The sequence below is a fragment of the Athene cunicularia genome (assembly GCF_003259725.1).
Source record: "Athene cunicularia isolate RWA chromosome 20 unlocalized genomic scaffold, athCun1 chr20_part1, whole genome shotgun sequence".
NCBI classification, from domain to species: Eukaryota; Metazoa; Chordata; class Aves; order Strigiformes; family Strigidae; genus Athene; species Athene cunicularia.
The window spans coordinates 2,230,898-2,255,004 of NW_020799125.1; the positions used below are offsets into that span (position 1 = coordinate 2,230,898).

The 24,107-nt window shown below is 43.7% G+C and overlaps 1 protein-coding gene across 1 annotated transcript in view; it reads left to right on the forward strand.

Annotated features, from left to right (window-relative positions):
- CABLES2 (Cdk5 and Abl enzyme substrate 2) overlaps positions 1–21,716 on the forward strand; it is a 27,266-nt gene extending 5,550 nt beyond the window's left edge. The window contains exons 3-11 of the mRNA XM_026862302.1: positions 31–257; positions 14,246–14,338; positions 15,074–15,151; positions 16,646–16,754; positions 17,362–17,527; positions 18,279–18,382; positions 18,771–18,877; positions 20,178–20,382; positions 20,847–21,716. Coding sequence (XP_026718103.1) covers positions 31–257; positions 14,246–14,338; positions 15,074–15,151; positions 16,646–16,754; positions 17,362–17,527; positions 18,279–18,382; positions 18,771–18,877; positions 20,178–20,382; positions 20,847–20,987 — 1,230 coding nt within the window. The 3' untranslated portion in view covers positions 20,988–21,716. The remainder of the gene's footprint in view (positions 1–30; positions 258–14,245; positions 14,339–15,073; positions 15,152–16,645; positions 16,755–17,361; positions 17,528–18,278; positions 18,383–18,770; positions 18,878–20,177; positions 20,383–20,846) is intronic.
- Positions 21,717–24,107: the final 2,391 nt, after the last annotated feature.

The window sequence follows — 24,107 nt, forward strand, 5'->3', positions numbered from 1 at the left end:
GGGTGGGGAGGGGGGTGTTCAACCTCGCAGGCCACCGGGGAGCGCTGGGGGTGCGGCTCGGCCCTGGGGAGGGACGGCTGCTTCCGCGGGGGGTACCCCCGCTTGCGGGAGGGTCTGGTGAGGGGGATCCGCAGAGCGCTTCACCGCTTGGAGTCTGGCTGCAGCCCTGCGGTATCCCGGACCCTGCCTCCTGCTTTGCCCCAGCCCGGTTTTCGCATTTTTCTGTTTCCAGATGAAGCCGACAGAGTCACTGCTAGGTAGGACGCTTCTTCCTCTGTGGAACGGCCACACTGCTGATGCGGTTGCCTTCTCCTAACCTCTGCTGCTTGTCTGTGCAGTAACTCTGGATATTAATAAATGCTTGTGCGCTGGGAACTTTGAGTCAGCCGCAGGGGAGGATGCTCTGGCCTTCAGTGCAGGATTACCGTTGCATTTCCAAAGGACTTCTGTCAGCTTGGAAGTGTTGGTTTTCTAATCGACTGGAAGGCGGGCTCTGGCTCAGGTCTTGGGGATGTGAGCTCTGAAGGAACTCTTTTCAGGCCATTTCTTGCATAAACGGCTTTGTAAAGTGAGCTGGCCCTCTGAGCCTGCAGATAGGCAAAGCCCTATCAAAGGCTTTAAGTCTCCGTGGTGTCTATAGTGGCTTCCAGAGCTTTGTTAGCGAACTGAAATAGAGATGTTGTCTGTGCTTTAAAGCCGGGGAGCTTTGCTACGGCAGTTGATGGTTGTTCCTTTTTCAGCGGGTGGCTGGCGGTGGAGATGTCCTGTGTATCCCCAGGAAACGGCAGCTTGGACGTTTGAGCGAATTTTAAGAGAAGTAGCTGTTTGTCAGTCAGGTGTGGGGGCCCTCTTGTGCGTCGTCCCTCCTGGGTTTTTTCCTTCTTGAACTGTCATTTACCACCCGTTGCTTCTCTTGCAGTGGAAAAGACCTTTCTTTCCTTTCTTCTTGGAGAAGTTGAAGCTGGGCCTGCTAGATGGATGCCCACTACGCACAGATTGCACTGTTGTATGCCGCTTGTTGAGCAGCAAAGCCAGAAGTGAGGGTGTTGCTGTGGCACAGCTCCTTCCTAGCACTCCTGCTCCACCAAAGCCAGCGCGCTGGGCGCTGTGTGATTCGTTTTATTGTCTTAATGCTGTAGGTAAAGCTCTTGAGGGCACGTTTTGCATCAAGAGCTTGACAAGCACAGTTACCTCTGTGGGTGTGACATTTCAGCATGCCTGTGCGTACCCACTTCTGGACTGATGGAGTTTGTGTAAATGATTCAGTCCTTCCCAAGCCAAGTCAATAGGATGCTCAGCAAATATTCATAGGATCTTCTCATTTGATGTCCTGCCTGCCTCTTTGCTCAGCATCTGATTTTAGATGTTATGTTCCGCTACAGTAACTCTAATCAATCAACCTGAAAAGAATGATAAATCAGAAATAAAAGATAGGGAAGTATGAGGATGTAATCAAGGGAATGAAAGGGCTTCTGTCTGACAGAACAGACTGTGATTTTTCAGCTTGGAAGAAGTGGCTGAAAGGGTATATTGTATCGCATTTATCACTTTGTATACTACTTACAAGGGTGATTTGCAGTGAGAGTTCATGTATTTCTTGTCTTTAAAAGGAGTAGAGAACATCTGCTGAAACTATCAGGCATAAGATCCACATCTTTACTTGGAGATACACCCATCTTCTGACAAAATGACAGTTTTATGCTGCCTGTGGGGATGTTAGACCCACTGTATCTCCTCCTAGTCCCGCTGTAATTACAGTTTCACCTGTGACTTGCCGGGTGAGGGATCTAGAGCACTATTTTTTTTTGCTAGGCGGTTCCATGTTTGCTCTGTGACAGACATCCCTTCATCTCAGCAGAACAGCGGCATCTCCTCCTGTCACAAATACAGGGGTGATTTGGGGACTTTCTTTCCTGCAGGATGGTGATGGTTATGCTGCTTCCCCTTCTGTATATTGCATGCTGCTTGAAAAATAAGATTCAGAAATCACTGAACAATCACAGAATGGGTTTCCTTTTATTGGGACTTGGGAATTTAGGTATCATTTTCTATGGTAATGTTGCTACTTAGATAGGTTAACTGTGTGTGTCGTGCAAATACACAGGCATATGGAATTACCAGAGGGAAGGGGGAGGTGGAATCTGTGCTGCGACTCTGGACATCTAATCTTTGGTGCCCACTTAAGGCAGCTGTTCTCCTCAGAGTCCTTTTTTAGTCACTGTCAAGAGCTGCTTTGAATTGCCCTCGGTGGAGCCTCCCTTAAATGCACCAGGAGCACAGGCTGCAGGGTCTCCAGATTCGCTCCATCCGTGAGCGGTGACCAGTGCCGCCTCAGTCCTGTGCCGTGACGGGGATTTCATCGCGCTGCGCCTTGCCTCGATCCATGGAGATCACTTTATCTAGAACCGGCCGTTTCATTGGCAGGGTTTTATTACAAAACTCGATCTCATTTGACTTGATTGCGAAGTTGCAAGAAGCCAATGAGACCAGCCAGCGTAGCTCGGGGCAGGTTGTGACGGCACCTCTGCTGGAGTTGGTGGTTATTTATTAGCGACAGGCAGGATCTTCGGTACGGCCCAAGGAATCGGTGATCTGCTCAGCTGATGTGACGTGGAGTTTCTTGGAGTTGCTTGGCAGCTGTCAGGTCCTTTAGGATGGAAACTTCAGCGGTGCACGCTCCCTCGGAGGCACCATTCAATGCGGATGGTTTCACTGCACTGCTGGCTGAGCATTATGAACTTAATGACTTTAACCTTCTACTTTTGTTTTCCTAAGGCATCTTCTGTTTACAGGATCTTAATTTACAATGCTGTGTTATACCAGCTTGCTTAATCTGGGTGCCATCCCTCCTCCCTTCTCCTTTTCCATCTTGCTCTGTTCTTTTGTTCTTTCAAAGAACAAGCCTCACAAAAAGCAGTGGAGGGGAGGCAGCAAACAGCGAACAAATCGGCATTCACAGATTTTTAATGAATTTCTGCAGCTGGGTCTGAGAGTGGCAGAGCTGTCTGGGGAAACACAGATAACAGAGGGCTCTGGAAATAGCCAGGTTATGAAAGCTTGAAGAATGGGAACAGCAGCTCTGAATGGCAGTGCTTGTTGTGCTTCGGAGGTTTCAGTATAGTGCAACGTAAAGCAGCTAGTTCTGCCGTATACTCTGCATTTTGCTGGGCCTGAGAATAAATACAGAGAATTTGCAACTGATGCTTTAATGTCCTTGGTGTTCAGTGATCAGGGAGCTGAACCGAATGTTCATGGTTGCTGATAGATCAGAAATGACTGAGCTAATTTAGGTCATTATAAGGAGGGGGGGAGTTTAAACAGTAGTTGATAAAAGCAGAGTTGGTCCAAAGTGCTGCTGTTAAGTGTTAATTGGATGCTGGATTGCTGACATAGGTGTGATCAAATTAGTTCCTTGGGTGGAATGGCAGAAATGCTTGGTCAGGCTTCTATGCTTGTGATGGTTAATGTGTTGTTTTGTCCTTCTGTCAGCTTAGTTGCTGTTTTCAAGACATATAAATATCTTTAAAGAAAACCCTATGCTAATCAGCAGATTTTGTTGAGATGGATGAAATATAATGTTTAAAAGTCTTAGTTTTAATTTCAAGCCTTATTTGGAATAACCTGAGCGCACAAGGTGTTTTTCAGAAAGCAGCAAGATCTGTGGGAGCCGGTAAGCTTTGACCTTTCAAGCATGAACAGTAGATTGGGATGTGCTGCTCGGAGCTGAAAATGAACATATTCTAAACCTGAACTTTATTTAAGCATCAGCTGAAACGTTAGGGCTGTAGTGTCCTCCTCGGCAAGTTTCCTTCGACAGCTTTCTCATATTTGCAACTGCAGGTGAATTGCATGTGTCCAGTATTAAATGCTTATAATTCATAGCTGCCTGTAGTATTTATTATCTGACATTCCCAGCCAAGTATATTAATCAGAAGGAGTAAGTTGTATGCCTAGTGGGAAACTTGAAGATCAGAAAATCCACGTCCTTAAATCCTGCACGCCTCTGCGAATGGGTCTGGGTCACACGGTCCTAGACACTTTTAACGCCAAGGTTGTCTGACCTCTTCACTTAAAAGAGTCCAGAGGCTTTTAAAGTAACTTTGATCTCCAGCAGAAGTCTGTACAGAATTAACTGTACCTTGCCATTGATTTCACCAGCTTTTCAAAGCAATTGTGCAGGAGCCCCAGCCATGGGGTTTGGGATGCTGTGGGAAAGGGGATGCTCTGGAAGCCCCATTTCTATCTTTGCTCTTCCCTGGCTGCCAGCTTGAAGTTCCTCTCTGCAGGAGGTGATGAGGGTGGTCAGAATGATGTTGTCTTTTTTTCTTCAAGTCAAGGAATCGTCAGCTGAGAGGGAAACTGCTATCAAATGAAATGTAAAAAGCTGGATAGCTTAACTTTGGGCAGGAATTGGTGGGGCCCTTTTTCAGCTCTCCAGTAAGGAAGTCCTGTAGGCGTGTTATGCCAGTGAGAAGGATATGTTTAGGTTGTTGGGGCTCCTTACCATAACTTTACTGAGCCCCAAAGTCCTTCTTGATAATTGCAGAAATGTGAACTGCCCAAACCTGTGTCTGCTTTGCCAGTTGACCAGACAGCTGTCCCGCTTAGCTGAAGATGAAGTTTCTTCAGGGCTCTTGTGTGCTCTTGGCACCGTGACTGAACCAGTTCAGAAGTTAACAGAGATGGTAATTTTATATTTATTTATTCAATCTCCATGAACTGTGGAATGAGGCAGGGAGGGAGGGAAAGATCTTTGCTTTCAGTATAAAGAGTAGTTCTGAACCACAAAGGAGCCCTTCTGCTCTGGGTTTGGGTATGGTTTGGTTGGTTTAGAAGGAGAGAGAAAATGCAGAGAGAGGGGAAGTGACTCTTACAAAATTCTCTATTAAATTTTTTTTTAATTTCCTGCAGTATGTGTTTTAGTTATATTAAATCTTGAAGACTTAATGTCAGCTGTCATGTGTTCCTCCTTTTTCCATCTGTCAAACAGTTAAAGCTGTGAGGCTGTCAGGCTGAGCAAGCCCTGAAGATGCTTTTGAGCCTTCATTTGAAGATTGTTCTGAAGTCTTCTGGCTCTGTAGTTTGAGTTTAAAAAATGCAGAATCTGACGTGCACGCAAGCATAATGACATTTGGATTCTTTAATGAGCACGAGGTATAAAAAAAAAAAAAAGGCAGGTAACTGCAGATGGAGCGTGCTCAGCCAAAGCCACTCTGTCACGCTAGCTCTTCAATGCAGAGCTTTAAACTACTAACCTTTGGATTATAGCTGTTGTGTATATAATTTACTGTGAATTATTATAGTCTATATAACCTCTGAAAAAAATGTTAAATGAAGAACCTTTAACAGGTCTCTTAAGTGCAAGAGAAGAAAAAGCGTTTCACGAGATAGCCCTCTGATTCGTGGGATGTAGTGAGTCCTTTTAAAACTAAAAGCTTGCTGCCAGCTGGCCCCGCTGCCTGGGGCTGTGGTCCCAGCAGCCCTTCCCCTGGTTGTGCAGCCACCTTCTCCATCCAGAGAAGGCTCCTCTCGGGCCAGCCCTCGCTCAGCGTGGTGGTACCCCAGCTCAGCGTAGCCCGCAGAGCTGCCTCGGAGCTGGGTAGCCCATTTCATTTGCTAGCCACCCACAGCATGGGCTGAACTGATGCTGATCAAACTTGCTTGCTTGACAGCATGGACAGATTTGCACTTGCTCTGTTGTGGTTGTTGCAATTTAGGCATAAAATTTTGCCCTGGTGAGGCTACAACCTCTTGGTTGTGGGTTAGAGGGAATGAGTGATGTTGCAGGGGGAAGAACCAAGTGCCCATAAAAACACTGGGAGACCTCTCTAAACTTTCTTTCACTGGGTTTCCTCTGGTTGCCTGTTCTGTATTTTCTTCTCCTTCCCAGTTAAAAGCTTCTCTCTCTCTCTCTTTTTTTTTTTTTTTTTTTTCTTTAGCTTGGGAGTTTTATTGTGCTGAAGGTTTTTATTTTAACAAGGCACATGATGAAATGTCAGCATCACCTCTTGAGGAAGTGCATGAATATTTCTAGCATAATGCCCACAGTGTTATCAAGGACACACTTCGACTTTCTCTCGCCTGTTTTGGTCATCGGTTCAGTGCTTAGTGAGCAGAGTGCCAAGCATAGAGGGAACCAGGTTGGTGAGCTAGGAACACCTCCAGAAACAGGAATAAATTTGGAGAAATACAGTTACTGGTTGTGTCCTGGCACCAGCACACCCAGTCTGCTTTGTGCGAAGCAGCAGGGATTTTAGGAGTGGGCTTTTAGAAGTGGGCTCTGAGCATGACAAACCTTGCATCTGGTTTGGTGGTTCTGTTGCAACAGATGGCTTTCATAATGCTTACTGGAAGGCATTATTTTATCCTTGGATTGTCTAAACGTTCTTAGCACCAAAACAATGTGATTTATGAAACACAATGAATACAAAGCTCATTTCCTAGTAGCATTAAGTCTTAATCGTATGTGGTTGTGAATCAGCAGTGAAGTAGCAGCCGCTGTGAAAAGTATCTAATTTCTTTCCTCGTTAGTATTTAAAACTCTCCAGGCTTACTGAGCTTCCCACTTACTCTGCCTCCACCTTCATTCAAATTATATTTCATTTCTGTTCTTTCTCGCCTGTCCTGTAGGCTGCATGATACATTTTTTTCCCCTTGTGTGTGTGGCTTTACTGGTGTTTGAGGAGTGCAGGATTTTCTCCTGGCTGTTTGGGACCAGAAGGAAAGCCCTTGGTGACCCTTCAGTTTTGCAAACAAACCTTGAGTAAGAACACAAAGGTAAAGGAATTGAGCCTCCTCCCTCATGCTGAGGTTTCACAGAGGGACCTGCTCTGAAGCATAAAAGTACTTTCCATGCTTATGTGGCTAATTTGATTTTACTCTTTAAAATTAATATTACTGGAGGAATAACTTAAACTAGCCCTGCTGTGAGACTTGTATTTATTCTCTGGCAGTTGGATACTTAAACAAATGTCAGAACAAGCTCCTTGGATGGTGGCATGCAATCCAAACTGTGTGTTTGCAGTGCCATAAAACAGTGAGTAGCTGACTTTGTAAAGGAGCACGTAGCTGTGTGCTATTGGTTATGCAAGGTGTCTTTTCTTGCCACTGCCTCTCATTGAACATCAGAGCTGAAAGCATCCATGAAAATGGCTTGCTTGGTGCTGGGCACTTCATGGTGTAGATTCTTCATTAAAGTAATTTGTTTCACCAAATGTGTGGATTTGGTGATTCAGTATAAATGTCTCTGACTTCTTTTGACTTTAATTACTGAGAACTCGTTGCTACTGGTGAGCTGTCCTCAATCTGCTTTTGAGCAGGAAACTCAACACAAGCACCAAGGGTGGTAGGGCACGGGGCACTGATCGGAGAATAGGGATGCTCGCAGTCACACACTCCGAGATGCCAGCCTGAAAACACTAAATGTCTCTGGGGCTGCATAAGTAATGGCAGTTGCGAAAAAGTAAGCTTAAAAAATTAGAACTGGTTTTCTTAATCCCTTGATGCCAGTATTTTACCTAGTCAAACCGAAGCATGGTTCATGTCTGGTTGTTGACTCGCCTGTAAGGCAGGAAAATGATACAGCTTAATCTTTAAAATATGGCTTGGCAAAACAAATCGGACAGGTACGTCTTCCTATTGTAAACAGAATTTGGGATCTGGATTTCTTGTGCAAATTACCTTTGGCAGTTGTTACTAAGCTAGTGCTTCCAAAACCCAATAAATTATTTTTGTCCTTGTTATACTAGTAACTCGGTCCCTTGATGCCAGTGGTTGTACTGAGGTCTGTAAAGGACCTTACAAAGGGATCTCGTATTAAAATAAAACTCTTTGAAGTGAGAAATAGGAAACCAAATTTTATTAGCCCCTAATTTACTCAGTAATTAAAAATCCTTGACCTCCCCTATTCCACCCATCTATTAGCAGTCCGTATGGGTAAAGAGCAGCAGAGGATAGGAGCCTTGCTGCTAATTTTAGCCCGGTGCCCCGGGGCTGGGTGCCTGCGTGGGTGCATGTAGTGTGGCATCCTTCCCCCAGCAGAAGGGCGATGGATGTGACTCCATCTGAAACAAATCTGTCCCGCCGGTTCCTTTGGCTGGAGGAGGTCTCAAGTCATGTTACTGGTCTGGCTTTTGCAGACTCGTGTGTGAAATGCTGGGCTTTCAACCCCAAGCCTCGAATTAGGGTTGACACATGGGTGATTCCCACAGCCCTTCCCAACTGGGGGTGAGTTTCCCTTCAGGCTTCCCCCCAGGGTGGTGCCGGCCTGGCAGACAGAGCCGTTGGGTAAAGGAGCCCCAGGGGTCCCGCAGTCAGTAACCCAAGGTCAGGTGTCCCACGCAGGGATAACAGCTGGGACCCCTTGCAGGAGGGGCAGTGTCTGTCTGTGAGGGGGATGCCCTGTGCAGAGTTCCCTGTTGGGGAAGTACCTCCTGCCTCCCTGGGACTGGGCTCCAGTCAGGTCTGGCTTTTGTAAACGCGGGCTGTGGAGAGATTCAGTGTGTGGCTTCCTTGGTCTTATGTATTTGGCTTGTTGACTCGGTTGTCTCCCGTCCCTTCTCTGGGAAACTGCATTTCACCATTTATTGTACCCACTGCTGGTCCTGCGGTGTTGTTGTTGGGGTCAGTGGGATTGATGTCGATTATGTATAATCTGACTTGTCTGTACCCCTAGCGCTCACCCATGTACTGACCCTTCTGTATCAAATACAATTTGGTTATTGGTTCATTATGCTGGCTGTGTCCTTTATGCTAGGCCTGATAACTGTCAAAACAGTGTCGCAGGGCTTGGGGACATGAGAAGTGGTGAGGGTAAGGAGTCACGGCAGAAGATGGGCTCCGGGTGCGGTGTGGCTGCAAACAGCTGAATGCTGGTGGAACGCTGGCTGTGTTGGCTCCCAGTGCAAACCTGTCTGTGAGAGAGGGGTGGGGGTTAATTGGGATGAGAAGAGAATCCCTGTAAGATTTTAGAAACTTCTGATGTAACCCTTCATGAAGGAACAAGACCAACCGGTTTGTTTGGCTGCTGTGGCAGAAATGCAGGAACCAGACGGGCAAACCAGAGAAGCTTCAAAATGGCCAAATGGCAGCTGCACACAGGGGCTTAAGTAAAATCACTGGCCACTCTAAGGCCCAATATTAGGGGTTAAGGTGGGATTCATGAGCGCTGTTTGTTTCCAAGCTTGGAAGCAGAGCCTGGGATCCCAGTGGGGGCCCAACGGGCTGCCCCACTGTCCCTTGGAGGACACAGTGGCCGAGGAGCAGGTGTGGAAGAGGCTTGCCTGTGCCTGAAGCCACGTCTGATAGCACAGGGTTAGTATCTCCTTTGCATTCCACTATAATATCTGCTAAAGAATGGTCGGCTTGGACAGTTCCCACTATAGCAACATCCTGAAATGTTACCCTTGTCTTCTTGGGTGTCTGCAGGTAGTCCAGTGTGTGGGTGGGAAGGGGGAGAATACTCTTGGCAAGCCATCAGAAAGGTCACTGTCCTTCAATCTGGAGCTGTGACTTAACCAGCTTTTTCCTTTCAGTTCCTAAGACAGGACATGGAGGGATTACCAGTGCTATACATAGATTGCTGTTAGCTGTGCCCTGTTCTGCTGGAACACTTAAGAGCTGTGTCAGCGTCAGGGCAGGGGCTCCTGCATGCTGCTTGTCTGTTGTTGTTTGCCCTCTGCAGAATTTCTCTGCCAGCACTTGGTGGGGAAATGGCAGGACTGGAAGAGGACAACTCTGAAGTTGGGTTTTCTCAGTGGGAAATCCATCAGAAAGGATAAATGTGTGGGCTGGCTACTGCTTCCCAGGATGGCAGTGCAACTCTGAACTTAATTTGGGGTTTTATCTGAACACAGGAGGTTTTGTGGGTTGGTTGTTTGGGGTTTTTGTTTTGGGTTTTGTTTTTTTTTTTCAAGTGCATGTTTAGCTCATCAGGGATTTGGCAGCAGTGCTGGATTGTGTGTGTCCATGTGTGCACATGGAGATAAGCTAAGGCGTAATCCAGAATTCCTCTGCTTGTTACCCCTTATCTCTGAGCACGTGCTGCGCATGTTTTCTCGCTTGGTGGGTCCCCTTGGAGGTGCTGGCTGTGTAAACACAGTTGCTGGTTTTAATGTTGAAGTTCTGGAAGGATTCTGCTCTGTTGATTCCTGAAATAGTGGGGGGAAGCACCCAAAAGTGAGCTCCTGATCAAGGATGTGCAAACAGGCGGCCTCTATAGCTTATCGAGGAAATAGCTGGTGTTGGTGAACAGAGTTTGAACTTTCTTTAGAATACCGTTGAAATTACAGCGTGCTCCACAAAGTCATTGACTTTTTATTGACTTTTTATTGTTAACTTTAATTAACATCAATTAATATTGGATGCCCCGATTTCTAGTTGTCAGGTAGCATGTCAGTAGGGGGATGTGTGGATGTAGACTTTAATATTCTGGCTTAGTATTTGGGTTGCATTTGGCAGCAAATGTGCTGTGTAAACTACTTAAAATCCTTTGAATTCCAGTGGATCGGAGCACCAGCAAGAAGTGTTATCCTAGGTGAAGCTGCTTAGCACAGAATAGATGACTCGATGTTTTTTCATCAAAACTAGCAGCTGCTGAAGTGGTCTTGTGCTGCCTATTGTTGAAGTGTGGATTGGCTGCATGAGAAGAGCTCTCTAAATAAAATATGTATGTGTGTGTATATAACAACAAGTGCAGACTACTCAAAGTATTAAATTTTGCAGCATAGTGCAAGTACTGCACTACCTAATAAAGAAGCTCCCTACATCAGTGGTACTGAGGAGTCTCTTGGACTGAAGCGAGGGAGTTGTGTTGCTGTCAAACATCGGCTGGAGCATAGAGACTGGTTTGGGTACTCTGGCTGGGTTAGTGAGACCTCTTCATGTAGACCTTGTTTTAAGATTTTAGAGTGTCTTGCTTAGCACCTGGGATTCCTCCAAGGTGACAGCTTCACTTGACAAAACATTTACAGTCATAGCTAAAAATGAACTTTCCTGTTGGCAGAGTGGGGATGAGTCATTGTGGTTTTGAGTCGAGGGGCAGGATATTCCCTTCACTGCAGCAGGTTTTTACTTCCAGATATGCTCTTACAGAGCAGGTTCGGGTGTTTGTCACTCTTGTCCCCGCTACTGAGGAAGCGAGGTGGTGTTCAGAAGGTGTAACACTTCAGCTGAGTCTCCACCGTGGTGGTGAGCACACCCCCATTGCCCCTACAGCACTGTGGAGTTACTAGTGAGGGTCTAGCCCAGGCTCTTCCAATCCATCCAGCTACTTACACCAGCATCCTTTTACACAAGGACATGCTTCGTTTGTACCGGTGCCTGTTCTCATTGGTGTTAGCTGTGTTTCCCCTTTGCTCACCACACATGGCATCTGCCTCCAGCCCTGTTTCCCTCAGGAGGGGAGGAAGAGTGTGGATGTTACCAACTGCATTCATGCCAGGAGGTTTGAGATTGGCCTCCACGTTTCATGAAGGGTTTTTTATGGCAGGTTAGGTGTCAAAGTAGACTGGAGAACCATGTCTATGTGAAAGCGTTAAACTTGCCTGTGCAGTTCTTGCTCAAAAGTTTAAAAAAAAAAAAAAAAATTAAAAAAAAAAATTAAAACTGAAGTGCTGATGAAGGGCATTGAAGCTGTGCAAGGAATGTTCTTCAGTAGCACCCTTTAATAGCTGTTGATGTGTAGGAGGCAGTCTCTAGCAATGCTGAAGGTGTTAGTCCTGTGGGAGGATTTACCTCCCTTGTGTTTACAGAAGGGGACACTAATTTTTCATCCTCCTACCTGTTTGAGTTGTGAACAGCACTGCTGAGAATCTGAAGACAATTTCCTTCCAGGGGAAAAATAAAGTTTTATACGGGAGTATAAGGTATTACAAATTCACAGAGAAAGGGTACTAATTATATTAAGGGGATTGTAAGCAGACTCGGGGAAGGAGAAAAATATTTGTTTGGCGTTCATTCTCTCTGCATTTGAGAATACAGAGAAAACAGTGAATCGTTTCTCGTGAACTTGTAGTGAAGAACTAACCTGGGTTTCAGGAAACTCAGACTGAGGCGTTACTTTGCAAAACCTCTAGGTAATCATTGGCATGTATAACTACAGGAGTAACTTCAGAGACCTTATTGCAGCGGCTTGCCTGCAGATCAGCGGTTTGAAGTAACATTTATGTCAGTGTGTAAGGAAGAATACCAGAACACCATCTGTTCTAAAGTGCTGGCTTTTGTGTTCCTGGTGTAGTTTGAAGCAAGAGGGGCAAGTGCTCCTGTTGCTGGTAATCTGCTTGTTGTGGAAATCTGTAATGTTACAGCGAATCCTGTGCATCAGCGATGTCGCCTGTAACGGCAATGTGCCATGGGGAGGGAAATGGCCACGTCTTGCTGGCACAGGTTTTGGCAGACAGCTCTGGCAATAGCTCCAAGTAGCTCAGAAGAGAAGAAATAACTTGCAAGAAGGGGGGGAAAAAAAGGGGTGAAAGCACCTGTTTTTTCACTCGGGCAATTTGCGGTTTTCTAGATACCATGCTTAGAAAAAGCAGACAGATTTTGTTCACGTCCTGAATTCTGGTGTATCTCTTCTGTAGCAACAAAATAGTGTAGTTTGGTTTCTTACCCAGCTCAGGCTGGAGAGGAGGAAAGGCAAAGTCACTAGGATTAGCAGATTGTCCAGATGTTTCAAAATCTTGAAGAGCTGGACTTCAAGACCAGACTTAATCCTAAGTAGCTCTTTTTGATCTTTAACTTGAATCAACTGCTCAAAATGGCTTTGCAGTATAAAAACTTCCATAGCCATTAACAATAAATCCCATTTTTCTTGACCTCTCCCCCCTCACACACCCCCATCCCCTTGCACCCACCCAAGGTGCCATGCTTTTGCCTTGGTGTTGGATGTTAACTTCCAGGCATGAGAGCCTGGCCTAGGTCTGAGTGGTTTGGCCGTTCATGGATGCCAGAACTCTGATGCAGCTTAAAGTTTGAATTTTTTTCCCAAAAGTAGATCTTGTCAAACCAGAGACCTGCAACTTCTGTCTCATATGCTGCTTCTACATTAACTCCATGGCAGTATTGTCCATTAGTTGAGTTACTACGTCACTTTGGAAGAAAACCTTGGACTTGAATGCATGTGGCTTGCGCTAAAAATGCAGCACAATGTATGTTTAAACAAAAGCAGAAAATAAGGAATCTGGTAGCTGTAGTGTCAGCATTTTGCTGGTGGCAGTTGAATCTGAGTGCATTGTTCTTATGGAAATTGCAGTTGTAGTTTCACAATTCATTTGTAATTCTCTACCAACAAAGAATGACTTGACTTTGACAATAGTAATGTATCTTTCATCGCCAAAGTCTATTTTTTTTTTCTTAAATGTAATATCCTATTACTGTTACACTAACTCACATGATTCCTACTATTATTCTTCTTACATCTTCCATTCTGGGATTTCAGATGGGTACTGAATACTCTTCGCTGCTTCTAATAACCCTCTCTATTGTTTTCTGGAGAGATCTGTCAATTTTATTGAGCTACCATCATAGTCTCAGTCTGCCGACTCCTGCAGCTGGAGACAACTGTCTTCTGAATCAAGAACAGACACAGATGTTTGGTCGTCATACAGATATATCTGTCCATAGGTTGATATAAACTGACTTATTCTCTTGCTTTGATGGGGGGAGGGATTTGTGATATTTCTTGTAAGATTTTAAATTAGTATTTGGAAGCTTTTTAAGGTGTTTAACTTACAGATAGGTGTTCTTATGTGTTGAAGATAGTGAATGCTTTTGTTAATGAAGTTGGTGTAAATGTGTACTTCAGGGGTCCTGGCGGGGGAGACAAGTTCTTGGCCTTTTTAGGAATTTGAAACTCTTAGTTAAGCACTCTTCCAACAAAACAAAATTTCCCCAAATCCTGCCATTTGTCCTAAGAGCTCGTAGATCTGTTGCAGTTCATCAACTCGGAGGCCATGAACTAATATTGTTCACTCTTCGTGGTGTTGTACATTTTACAGAAGGCGTTTTATCTCCCAGCGCTGCTCTCTAGACTTTTTAGAAGACATAGTGGAATATGCCAGTGTACGAAGGTACTTTTTTCAAAAGCAGCATTAATCTCAACTCGTTGCATGCAGTCCTCTCCTCCCTCTACCCTCTTCCACGCCAATATCTGAGGTCCTGCATGCTAGTGCTGCCATCTGATCATACAACTGGCATGATTTTTTTTTTTCGGAGCACTTAACAGGTGTTGTTTTTTTCATCATTGCAGAACCAAGCATATATCTGGGTCTCCGAGACACAAAAGTTTGAAGAAGATGCACTTCATCAAGAACATGAGGCAGTATGACACCAAGAACAGCAGGTAACTTCTTGGAGAGCGAGGTGCCTCCTATACTCGGGTGAAGTAGGATGTGCTCAGGAGACTCTAGTTCAGTGCAGCTAGGCATTTCATATCAGTGGGAATAAGGGGATGTCCTTGGGGTCTTGTTAAGTTTTATACGTACTTCTATTAAAGACAGTAAGTGATCATATCTGCTGTGTCTGCAGCAATTTTCTGGTGGTTCTGCCATCCTGCTTTGAGGAGATTAAATCATTCTCTTCTAACACCGTCCTCAACTCTAGTGCACAGAGAGGTCAGAGCTGAGGGGGATTTAAGAACAACAGCTTGATTTAGCCAAATTTTTGGCTCGTAGTTGCTGGCCAGAAGAGAAGGGGGAGGCTGCATTCATATTTATTATTAATAGAGGCGTGAGACGTCATCTAAATGTGAAAAGATTTAGATAATGTTTTACAAGGTTTATGTAAAAATTACATGGATAGAGATACATATTTAAAGAGTAGGATCTCCTCTGAGGACCTCCCAAGGTGATGGCAGTTACTGAATGCTGGGCTTTGTTACAGAGCTTGACTCTAAGGATCTGCAGGGTCAGAGTGAAACCTCGGCTTTTGCGCTTCTTTCTGAAAATATAAAACCCATCTCGGTATGTGTGCCTTGCAGAGCAATATAAGAAGAGTCTTGTGTTCATGTTCCATAAAAAGCTGCTTTGTAACTTCTGAATCTTAATTCATACCCTGATCTTTTCCCATCTGCTTACAGGATAGTGTTAATCTGTGCTAAACGAACACTGTGTGTGGCTTTTTCTATCCTACCTTACGGGGAGAGTTTACGGATCAGGTGAGTCATCTAACTGCTTTGTGCAATGTCTGGTGTATTGTTTGCAAAAGATCTTTTTAAGTGAGTGTGCTTGGTGTAGGTGTCGTGTTTTGCAGCAGGTGAACTTATTTAACTTTTTACTTTACATGTAAGGACGAGACCTTGCTGTCAGAGCAGTAAAATCAGACATTGCCACAGTGTCAAAGTGTTCACGCTCCAAGAGAAAAATACTGGGAAAAGTAGACTTTTCTTTAGGTATCTATTCACATTTTAAAGCCCTCCAGTCCTGTGAAATCCCTGAAGCTGACTTTGAACAGATTATATTTGTTGCTATGTAGGATTTCCTGTGTTCTTAAAGTGGTCAGAAACCAACTGTCTGTAGTGCAACAAAAAAACAGTGCCAGCGAAAAAGCATACAGAACGTTAGGGAAGGATGCTGCTGCCTGTACTGGAAACCTTCAAGGTTTTATAGTGAAGTTACATCTAAATAAGTTTAAGATGCTCTTCTGTTTTTCAGCTTTAAGCCATGAATGTTACTATTTGCAATCTAAGCAAAACAAAAGCAGTTTGGACTGATTAAAACTGTTTTTAGTGTTTGTACTACATCTATGCATATAACTATCAATATGATCACTTATGAGAAACAAAACCTGCTAACTGGATTTCCCTGCAGCTTTGCTTAGTCTCTTGTGAAGTCTCAGCTGATTCTGTGGAGGTCTGTGATCTACAAGGATACCATAGAAAACACTAATTTTATTCTAATCCACTTTTGGCAAAACAATTGTGTTGTCATTTCTGTCCTGTAGATAATTTATGGACGAAGGAAACGGATGTTTAGTGGTGGGAATTGTATTGTATGCAAATGCACTTGCCATAAAAATAGTTGATGGGAAAATATTCTCTTGCTTAATAGAAAAGCAGCAAGGTCACTGGAGCTATTTTAGAGCAGTTCTGAGCACTGTGTCGTTCTGCTTGTATGCTGGCAAGGCAGTTCTTCAACTGAAAGCTGCTTTTTCACATTGGAATATAGGTGACAAAGCTGCATGCTGCCATCGCTGAAGCAGAGTTCTGCCAGCAGCCTTAATTCTTAATCTGAGTTTGTGTGCACAGTGGTTGGAAAATTGCACTTGAAAGGCAAGTTTCTAACCCTGGAAAACCAGTGTTATATATCATGTTTGCTGTTAAGTGTTTGAGCACTCATGTGTTTACAAATGGTGTGGTCTTATGCAGAAGGACCATGTTAAAAAAGTTGACATTTGCCAAGTATATTATTATAGGTTTGAGTTAAAATTATTTGAAATCGGATTCTTCAGTTAATGAGCATCTGTGTTTTGAAAAGAGTACTTAAAAATTAATGCTTTCTTGGAGATGGGATTGAGGGACTGCACTGTTCTCACATAGAACTCTGGCCTGGTGGTGTTGGCTGCAGCTAGTGGATGGACCTGGTGTTTAGCATAGAGGGAGCTGGGCTTATGCTGCATTTTTCTAATAGTGCGTTTTCTTATCTGCATTTAGTGATCTAAAAATGGAAGGACAGAAGCAACGACATCCTTCTGGGGGAGTTTCAGTCTCTACTGAGATGGTGCTTGGACTGGAAGGAGTAGAGCTGGGTGCTGATGGCAAGGTAAGGATTTTCTTTCTTTTTTTTTTAACAGAAGCAGGGGACAGCAGGTGGGTAAGATGGCTGCTTTCACCCCAGGAGCATTTCATGCTGGGGCAGATCATTTAATTTATGCAGTGCTTTGCCATCCATAAAGTGAAAGATGTAACTTTTCAGAGTAGTGGAAGTTTGGGTTTGATCCTAAAAGTTTGCAACGTTGGGTTTGTGGTAAAGCTTCTGAGGAGGAGGCTGTTGAAGGCTGTGATCACTTCTGCCTCTTTCTGGAGAACTGATTTGATTTTGGTACTTCAGGCAACATGTGAGTGATGTTTTGATTGAAATATAGGCAGAATTTATACCTCTTTAGTTAAATTTATATACTGCCAGAATTTTACTGATGTGATTCTCCCCTTTGCCATCTCACTAAATCTTCCACAACACTTCCATACTGAAGTTGTGGAAGGAAGGCATTCCTCATCCAACTTTTCCCTTTCCTCCTGTCCCACAGTTTCAAGGTCCCCACTCCCAAACACAAACTCCAGGGGACTCAGAGCTGGAAAATCCTGCAAACAGGCTTTTCAGTAAATTTTCCCCTATAAAAACTACAACTCTCCCTTTTTTTTTTTTTAAGGTTGTGTCCTATGCAAAATTCTTGTACCCGACCAATGCCCTAGTTGTTCGCAAAGCTGACAGCCATGGTGCTGTTCCCTCATGTCGAGCTAGTGCTTCACGGAGTCTTCCTGCATCAAGATATAAACCTGTGACAGCAAAAACGATACCAGCAACAACAGACATTGGTAAGGACAGCCGCCAGTTCTGTCATCACTTGTCCGCACAGCAGCAAAGCATAAAAGGAATATACTGACCTGAAACGATTGCAAGTGGTAAAGTGCATTATTGGGAAGGGTGTGCTGCAGCTGGAAGGAAACTATTTTTATCACAGCCTAGTAAAAAGAAGGCTTGTTCATGAAGTATAAATGATAAGCCTTAGGACTGAGACTTGCACACGTTCCTTAGATCCTTCATATACCCAGCCTAGTTCTGTTTATGCAATTGAAGCTTTTCCTTGGAAAGGTGAAGTTTTATATTACTCATAAGAAACAGCTGGTGTACATGGAGACAGGTGGTCAGTCTTCCTTGCAGTCTAGCCCAGTAACAAGGCAGAAGCCAGAATTTGTGATAAGAATTCCTTCTCTTGTGTAAAAGGGAAAACCTGACAACTCTGCTGTCTGTTATAGGCGAGAGTTCAGCCTTGTGCAGTGGTATTCTGTGCATATTTGTAGGAGACAGAGCACCTAGTTTGTGCTGAGTCTAAAATGGTGCATCAGGCACATGCTGGAGAAAGAGCTTGTGCATTTTTTTAATAATTCTAATACCTGACTGATGCATTTCTGACATGCAAACATATGAATGTAGCTGCAGTTTGCCTGTACTATGGGATCTGCAGACACTCTTAATGTTTGCTGTTTGAAGACTTTTTTTAAAGAGGAAACAGGGAGTTTAGAGCTCCGTATCCTGTGACCCAATGTGCTTTCCTTGTTCCCTCAGGAAGTGAAGCTGGGGAAGCCGCAGAGTATGATCCAAATCTTCTGGATGATCCTCAGTGGCCCTGTGGGAAACATAAACGTGTTCTCATCTTTGCCTCTTACATGGTGAGTGACTGGCATACCTGACCAGAGGAGTGAGTGAGTGCCTGGAAGATCCTCCTATAGAGAACTTCCTCAAGGAGGAAAGCTTCCTCTAGGAAGAAGTTGTGACTTTTTGAAATTATTAGGAAAAATACAAATAGCTGGGTTTGTACACTCAGCTTGCTGAGGATGAACCTCATGTAGTTATTCTTGTAACCATTTGCTTACTAGTTTTTTAAAACTTTGTCTCTAGCTGAGGTTCAACTCGGTCTATTACTGAGGACATTACAGAAATGTTAAATTGTGAATAATAAAACTCAGGTTTGCCTTTGAATTAGTGTCTCTGGAAAACTTGTCTGGCTGTCAGTACTGCTCACAAGAGAAATTACAAGTTTTGCCTCTTGTGTTTCAGACTACAGTCATAGAATATGTGAAACCCTCGGACCTTAAGAAGGATATGAACGAAACCTTTAGAGAGAAGTTTCCTCATATCAAGTTGACACTGAGCAAAATTAGGAGGTAAGAAACAAGCATTGACTAGTGAGAACGTCGTCTACGCTGTACAAGGCTGCTTTTATCTTCCACTTGTATGGAGATAATGGTAGATCTATTAATAGTATATATGATTAAACACTAATCTCTTGTTGCCAGTTGAGCTGACTGAAGGATGACAGCCCTGTACAAGAACGTTTAGGGTGCTGAGAAAGGGTAACAGTTGGTTTTCACAGTTCCACCTGAAAGGGTTTTGTTTCACCATCTGTGGTGTACTAACACTAACAGCCAATTAACGGCGAAGCAGCATTAGCCTTGAAACAAATCCGTGTAAACTGATTGTTTGGCTGTAGTGCAGTCCCACTCTACCTGGATTGTCTTTCTGGACCCTCTGGCTATTTTTACCCCTTAATTACCAGACTCTAACTAAAGATTCCAGGATAAAGAAGAGCATTAGGTCTGGGGAGTCTTGGTAAAGAAAAGTGTTTTGTGAAGGCAGGACTAAACCACACAGAATTGCTCATCTTCCAGAAAACGCATCTGGCCGCTTGTCAGCGAGATGCACTGTTGCGCCCTCAGAGAGCTGTAATCTTGCTGGTATTACACGGCAGTTAATGCAATCAGGGCATTTTGAAATAGCCAGCTTATACATGATTCTGCTGAATCACCAGGGCTATGTGTAACTCGGCTCCAAGTGGAAGGCTTGTCAGGCAGAGCCTGTGTTCAGTGTCCTGCAGGCTCCTCTGTAGCTGTTTTCAGTAGGGTGTTTGAGCAGAGATCTTGCAGGTGTAGCATGGATGGCAGCTGTGAGAGGTAGCATCCACCATAAAGTCTGCCTTAATGCTGAAGTGAAGGGCTAGCTGTTGTGGGAAATGTGTAAACCAGCCTGCCTTCCCCCTCAGACCTGATTCTTTCTGCAGGTGTGTAGTCGACAGGGCTGTAAGCAGCAGCTGCTGCGATCTGCAGGGCTTTGATGTGGTGTTCTGTAGGTCAGGGTGGTTCAGTCTTATAATATGAATCATGAACCAGTTTGGGAGCCCAAAGGGAATCATACAGCAATATCCTGTATGACAGTGAGGCAGCTAAGATGTTTATGGGCAGATGAGGAACTGCTCTTCCACAGCTGTCAGCCAGGTTAAATCAGCTTGTGCATCAGCTCCAACTTGCTGCCAGCTGGACTTCTCCAGTCTAGGATAATACTTGTCATGGTTTTCCAAATATGAGTCTTGCCCATATGTCTTCTGAGCTCGTGCTGCAGTGTTTGTAGACCATTTCATAAAAGCTGTCGTGTTTGAGAGGGTGACATTTTTTTTTTCCCTGTTCCCAGTTTAAAGAGAGAGATGCGGAACCTGAGTGAAGAGTGCAATCTGGAGCCGGTTACTGTCTCCATGGCGTATGTTTACTTTGAGAAGCTCGTCCTCCAAGGCAAACTCAACAAACAGAACCGCAAACTGTGTGCTGGTGCTTGCGTTCTGCTTGCAGCCAAGATCAGCAGTGATCTCAGGAAACATGAAGTGAAACACCTTATAGACGTAAGTCCTGAGACTTGTTTCAGGTGTTGTCGAAGCCTTCTCTCTAGCTCATTGAATAAGACAACGATTAAAGCCAAGACTTTCAGCGGTGCATGCTTGCATTTAAGACCAGCTCTTTCAGACAGTTTTATGTCCCATTAGGGCTCTTCCTTGATTTTTTTTTTTCTTAATTCCCTCAAACTATCTGATTAGTGCAGTCTAATGCCCTACTGATCCTACCGTGAGGTTACTATTGCACCTACTGTTTCTCAGGCAAACACACGTAACTGTTGTGTGGGTGTCACGGCTGAGCTGATAAGGTGGTTTACTTGTCTGATCCATGGCAACACTTTCAATTCTGTAGGTACAGCCCTAGCTGTGCATCAGTGACTCCTGTTTTATGTTGACTTAAATCTAACAGTGCATTGGTATTCTGTAGATTAACTGATTCTTTCTTCCCCCTTTTTTTTTTATTACTATCATAGAAACTAGAAGAGAGATTCAGATTCAACAGAAGAGATCTCATCGGTTTTGAGTTCACCGTCCTTGTAGCTTTGGAACTGGCTCTCTATCTTCCTGAAAACCAAGTTTTACCTCATTACAGACGGCTCACGCAACAGTCTTAACCAAAGCTGCGCTCCAGCTGACAGCCAGTGGCGCTGGGGATCGCATCACTGACTGCTGCTGGTGACGTTGCCACTGGCCTTTTCTGTGCCGCTGTGTGCATCCTGCCCTGGCTACAGCTAGTTGTGAAGTCTGCAGCGTGTTATTAAACTGTCAAGGTGTGCATTGTGGACACGTATGCCAAGTCTGGGGAATGGTACGAGAAGAGTTATTGAACTTTATTTTCTTTTGGACATTTAAAGCACAAATATTCACCAGTCAGCTGTCATGGCTGCTTTTATTATTCCTTATTTATCTTTTTGGTTTTACTAAAACTGTTCTTCCTTATGAAGAATACTATGGTATTGTTTCTTTTTTATTTTAAGCCTTTATTGTATTCCTTGAGACTAAAGGAAGCATCACTTCCATTCCAGTGCACCATAAAGTTCAGATGTTTCTAAGAATCTTCTGGCATTTTTACATTAATGAAATGCATACTTTATTTTTTTAAAGATGTGCCTAAAACTGGTCTGGTACCAGTGCTTTTTAAGTTAGTTATGTTATTTAGTGGGAAACCCTGAATTTGTATAGCCATTTATTCTTTACCTGCATTGGCCTTGCATATAAGGAGAAACAATTCCAGTATATCTGCACTAACAATACACAGGGCATCTATTCTCTACTATACTATAGATCTATAAGTAGCAAGATTGAAATTACTCCGTTCCAATTTAGTTAACTATTAATACCTTCAGAATATACATTTTATTTAAAAAGGATTGTTTGAAGATCTGTTATGAAGTATCACATGTTGAACAAGGTAGCTGCAGCAAAGCGATTGCCATCTTAATTCACTGTTCAGTGGAAGATGAGCGCTTGACTAGGAGCAATTTGCTGCCAAATGTGTCATTATGATTTTTTTTTTTGGATAAAGTTTCAGTGTTCCATAGTCTGAAATAAGCACCTTTTTAGTACGACTGTATTATATATGGTCTTATGTGCTCTGAGCAAATACTTAAGTCGGTAGAGCTACTGCTGCCAAACTAAGCCAATGAAACAAAGCATGCTCAGTATTTCAAATGCTACTTTTTTACTCTGTTCTTCCAAGCATTGTATCACTGTGACGGTCCTCATAAAACTGGCATTTGTTGCACATCTGAACAGCCACTTAATGGCTGGTGCCCGGCAGCGCTCTTAATGCTTATGCAGAGGTTAAAGAACTTCTTACCGTTGGCTATTCTTTCTTTTTTATTTTTTTTTTTAATATCTGGGTTGGCAATGAACTCTTGATTATATGTGGAACCTTCTGTGATATTGGCTCTTGGGTTTATTTTCTGAAGCAATATTATGATACAAGTAACTGTGTCCATTTGCAAGGAACAAAACTGATGCTTGGCTATTACAACTGAGAAATTTCTAATTTTGACTCCTAAATGAAATACTAGACCTTGTACTGAGGTGAGGGACCTGCTACCTAATATGTAAAGTAATGTAAATTCCTGTTCCTTGTATTCAATGTTGGTTGTAGCCAAAAACAAAGCTGAATCTTTGCTCTTCAGCTGTGTCTTGTCTGAAGCTAATTTGGCTTCATTAGAATTGCAGCAGACTTTACTGGAGCCCCTTCCTCTTTAAGTAGGGCTGAAAATGTATTTTTCATATGTAATAATTACAGTGACTATCAAATCTTTTCTAACTGTGTTCAGCTGTATGTAGCTTCAAGTTATTTGTGTAAAATTTAATATGCTTGTGATTTCTCTCTAACACAGAAGGACTTTACAGTCTCTAAGTGAGACAGTAGCTACTAAGTTAGACAGTAAGCTTGCCAGTTATCTTTCAAGAGGTTTACAAAATTGCCTACTAGTTAAACTTTCTACTGAATATAACTGTGCTTGCATGCAGGAAATAGTGGTGTACTAAACACCTAGCATATAATGAGCCTTCAACTTAGCAAACAGTGGTGAAGGCGGCTGAAGTGGTCCACCAATTCCTGAAGTCATTAGGGGAGGGGACAGAAGTTAGAACTGAGCAAAGAAATTTCTTGCACGCTATCTCCAACCGGTAAAACACTTTGGCTAGTGTGAGTGAAATCAGAAAGTGGCTTTCTCTGGGAACTGCTTTGTTTAGTGTATAAAGAGTTTTCTGTAACAAAATTAACTTTCTCACCATCAAAGGAAAAAAAAAAAATGCACTTTGGTTTGCAACACTTTGCAGTTTCTATTCAGTGGAGGTTTGTCTAGTTGCAGTGGGCGTTTGGGGCTGTAGTTACACTTCCAGAATCTATGGTTTCATGTCATAAATGGGCAAGCTTTTGTTTTCTCTTTCAGAAGAACAAATTAAGGAGCATTAAATTAGAGAATGCTGAATGTTGTCTGAAAGTTACTCTAAACGTTGACATGGGCACACGCAGTGTTGTTGAGCTCAAAAGCTGTTCTGGAGCACAGGCCAAAGACTCTGCAGTTGGAGCAAACGCTGTGCCAGTGTCTTGTGGAGTGTGGGTTTGGGGCTGATGCTGTCGGATAATTTAGTTGTGGTATCTGTGCAGAAACAGTCCTTCTGCAGAGATACAGTAACTTGTGTGTGTGTGTGTGTGTGTGTGTAGACATGTTGATTTTTTTCAGTTTCTAGTGTGGCTTGCAGTCCTGTGTGGGAATATTTATCTTTTCACCTAAAAGCTGCCACCATGTGGCAAAGGACTATTACTACGTTATCCATTAATAAAACTGAAAGCGGGACCCGAGAAAATAAATGCCGGCTTTACATTTTTCACAGCCCAACTCCTCTTGCTTTGACGAGGTTTACACCGAGGGGTGGTCCAGCGCTGTGTGCCGTGTGAAGATGCTGCTGGGTTGACTCAGCACGGAGAACTCTTTTCATAAGAGGCTGTACATTTTTATGTAAACAATGCCGTCTTACTCTATTATTTAAGTCTGAGTTGTAGCCTGTTCGATTCCTCCCCCCCCATCGACTTGTGAAATTAAGATGCTGTGAAATAAAAACTGTTTTGGTACACGTTTTGTAACCAAACGTCTTGTTTCGGAGTGGTCTTTCGTTCGGCGGGAGGGAGAGTGGGAGGGTCGCTAAGGGGGTGATCGGGTCCCCTCAAGTTCGTGGCGCCATGACCCTCCCTCGGCCAAGGGCGGCCC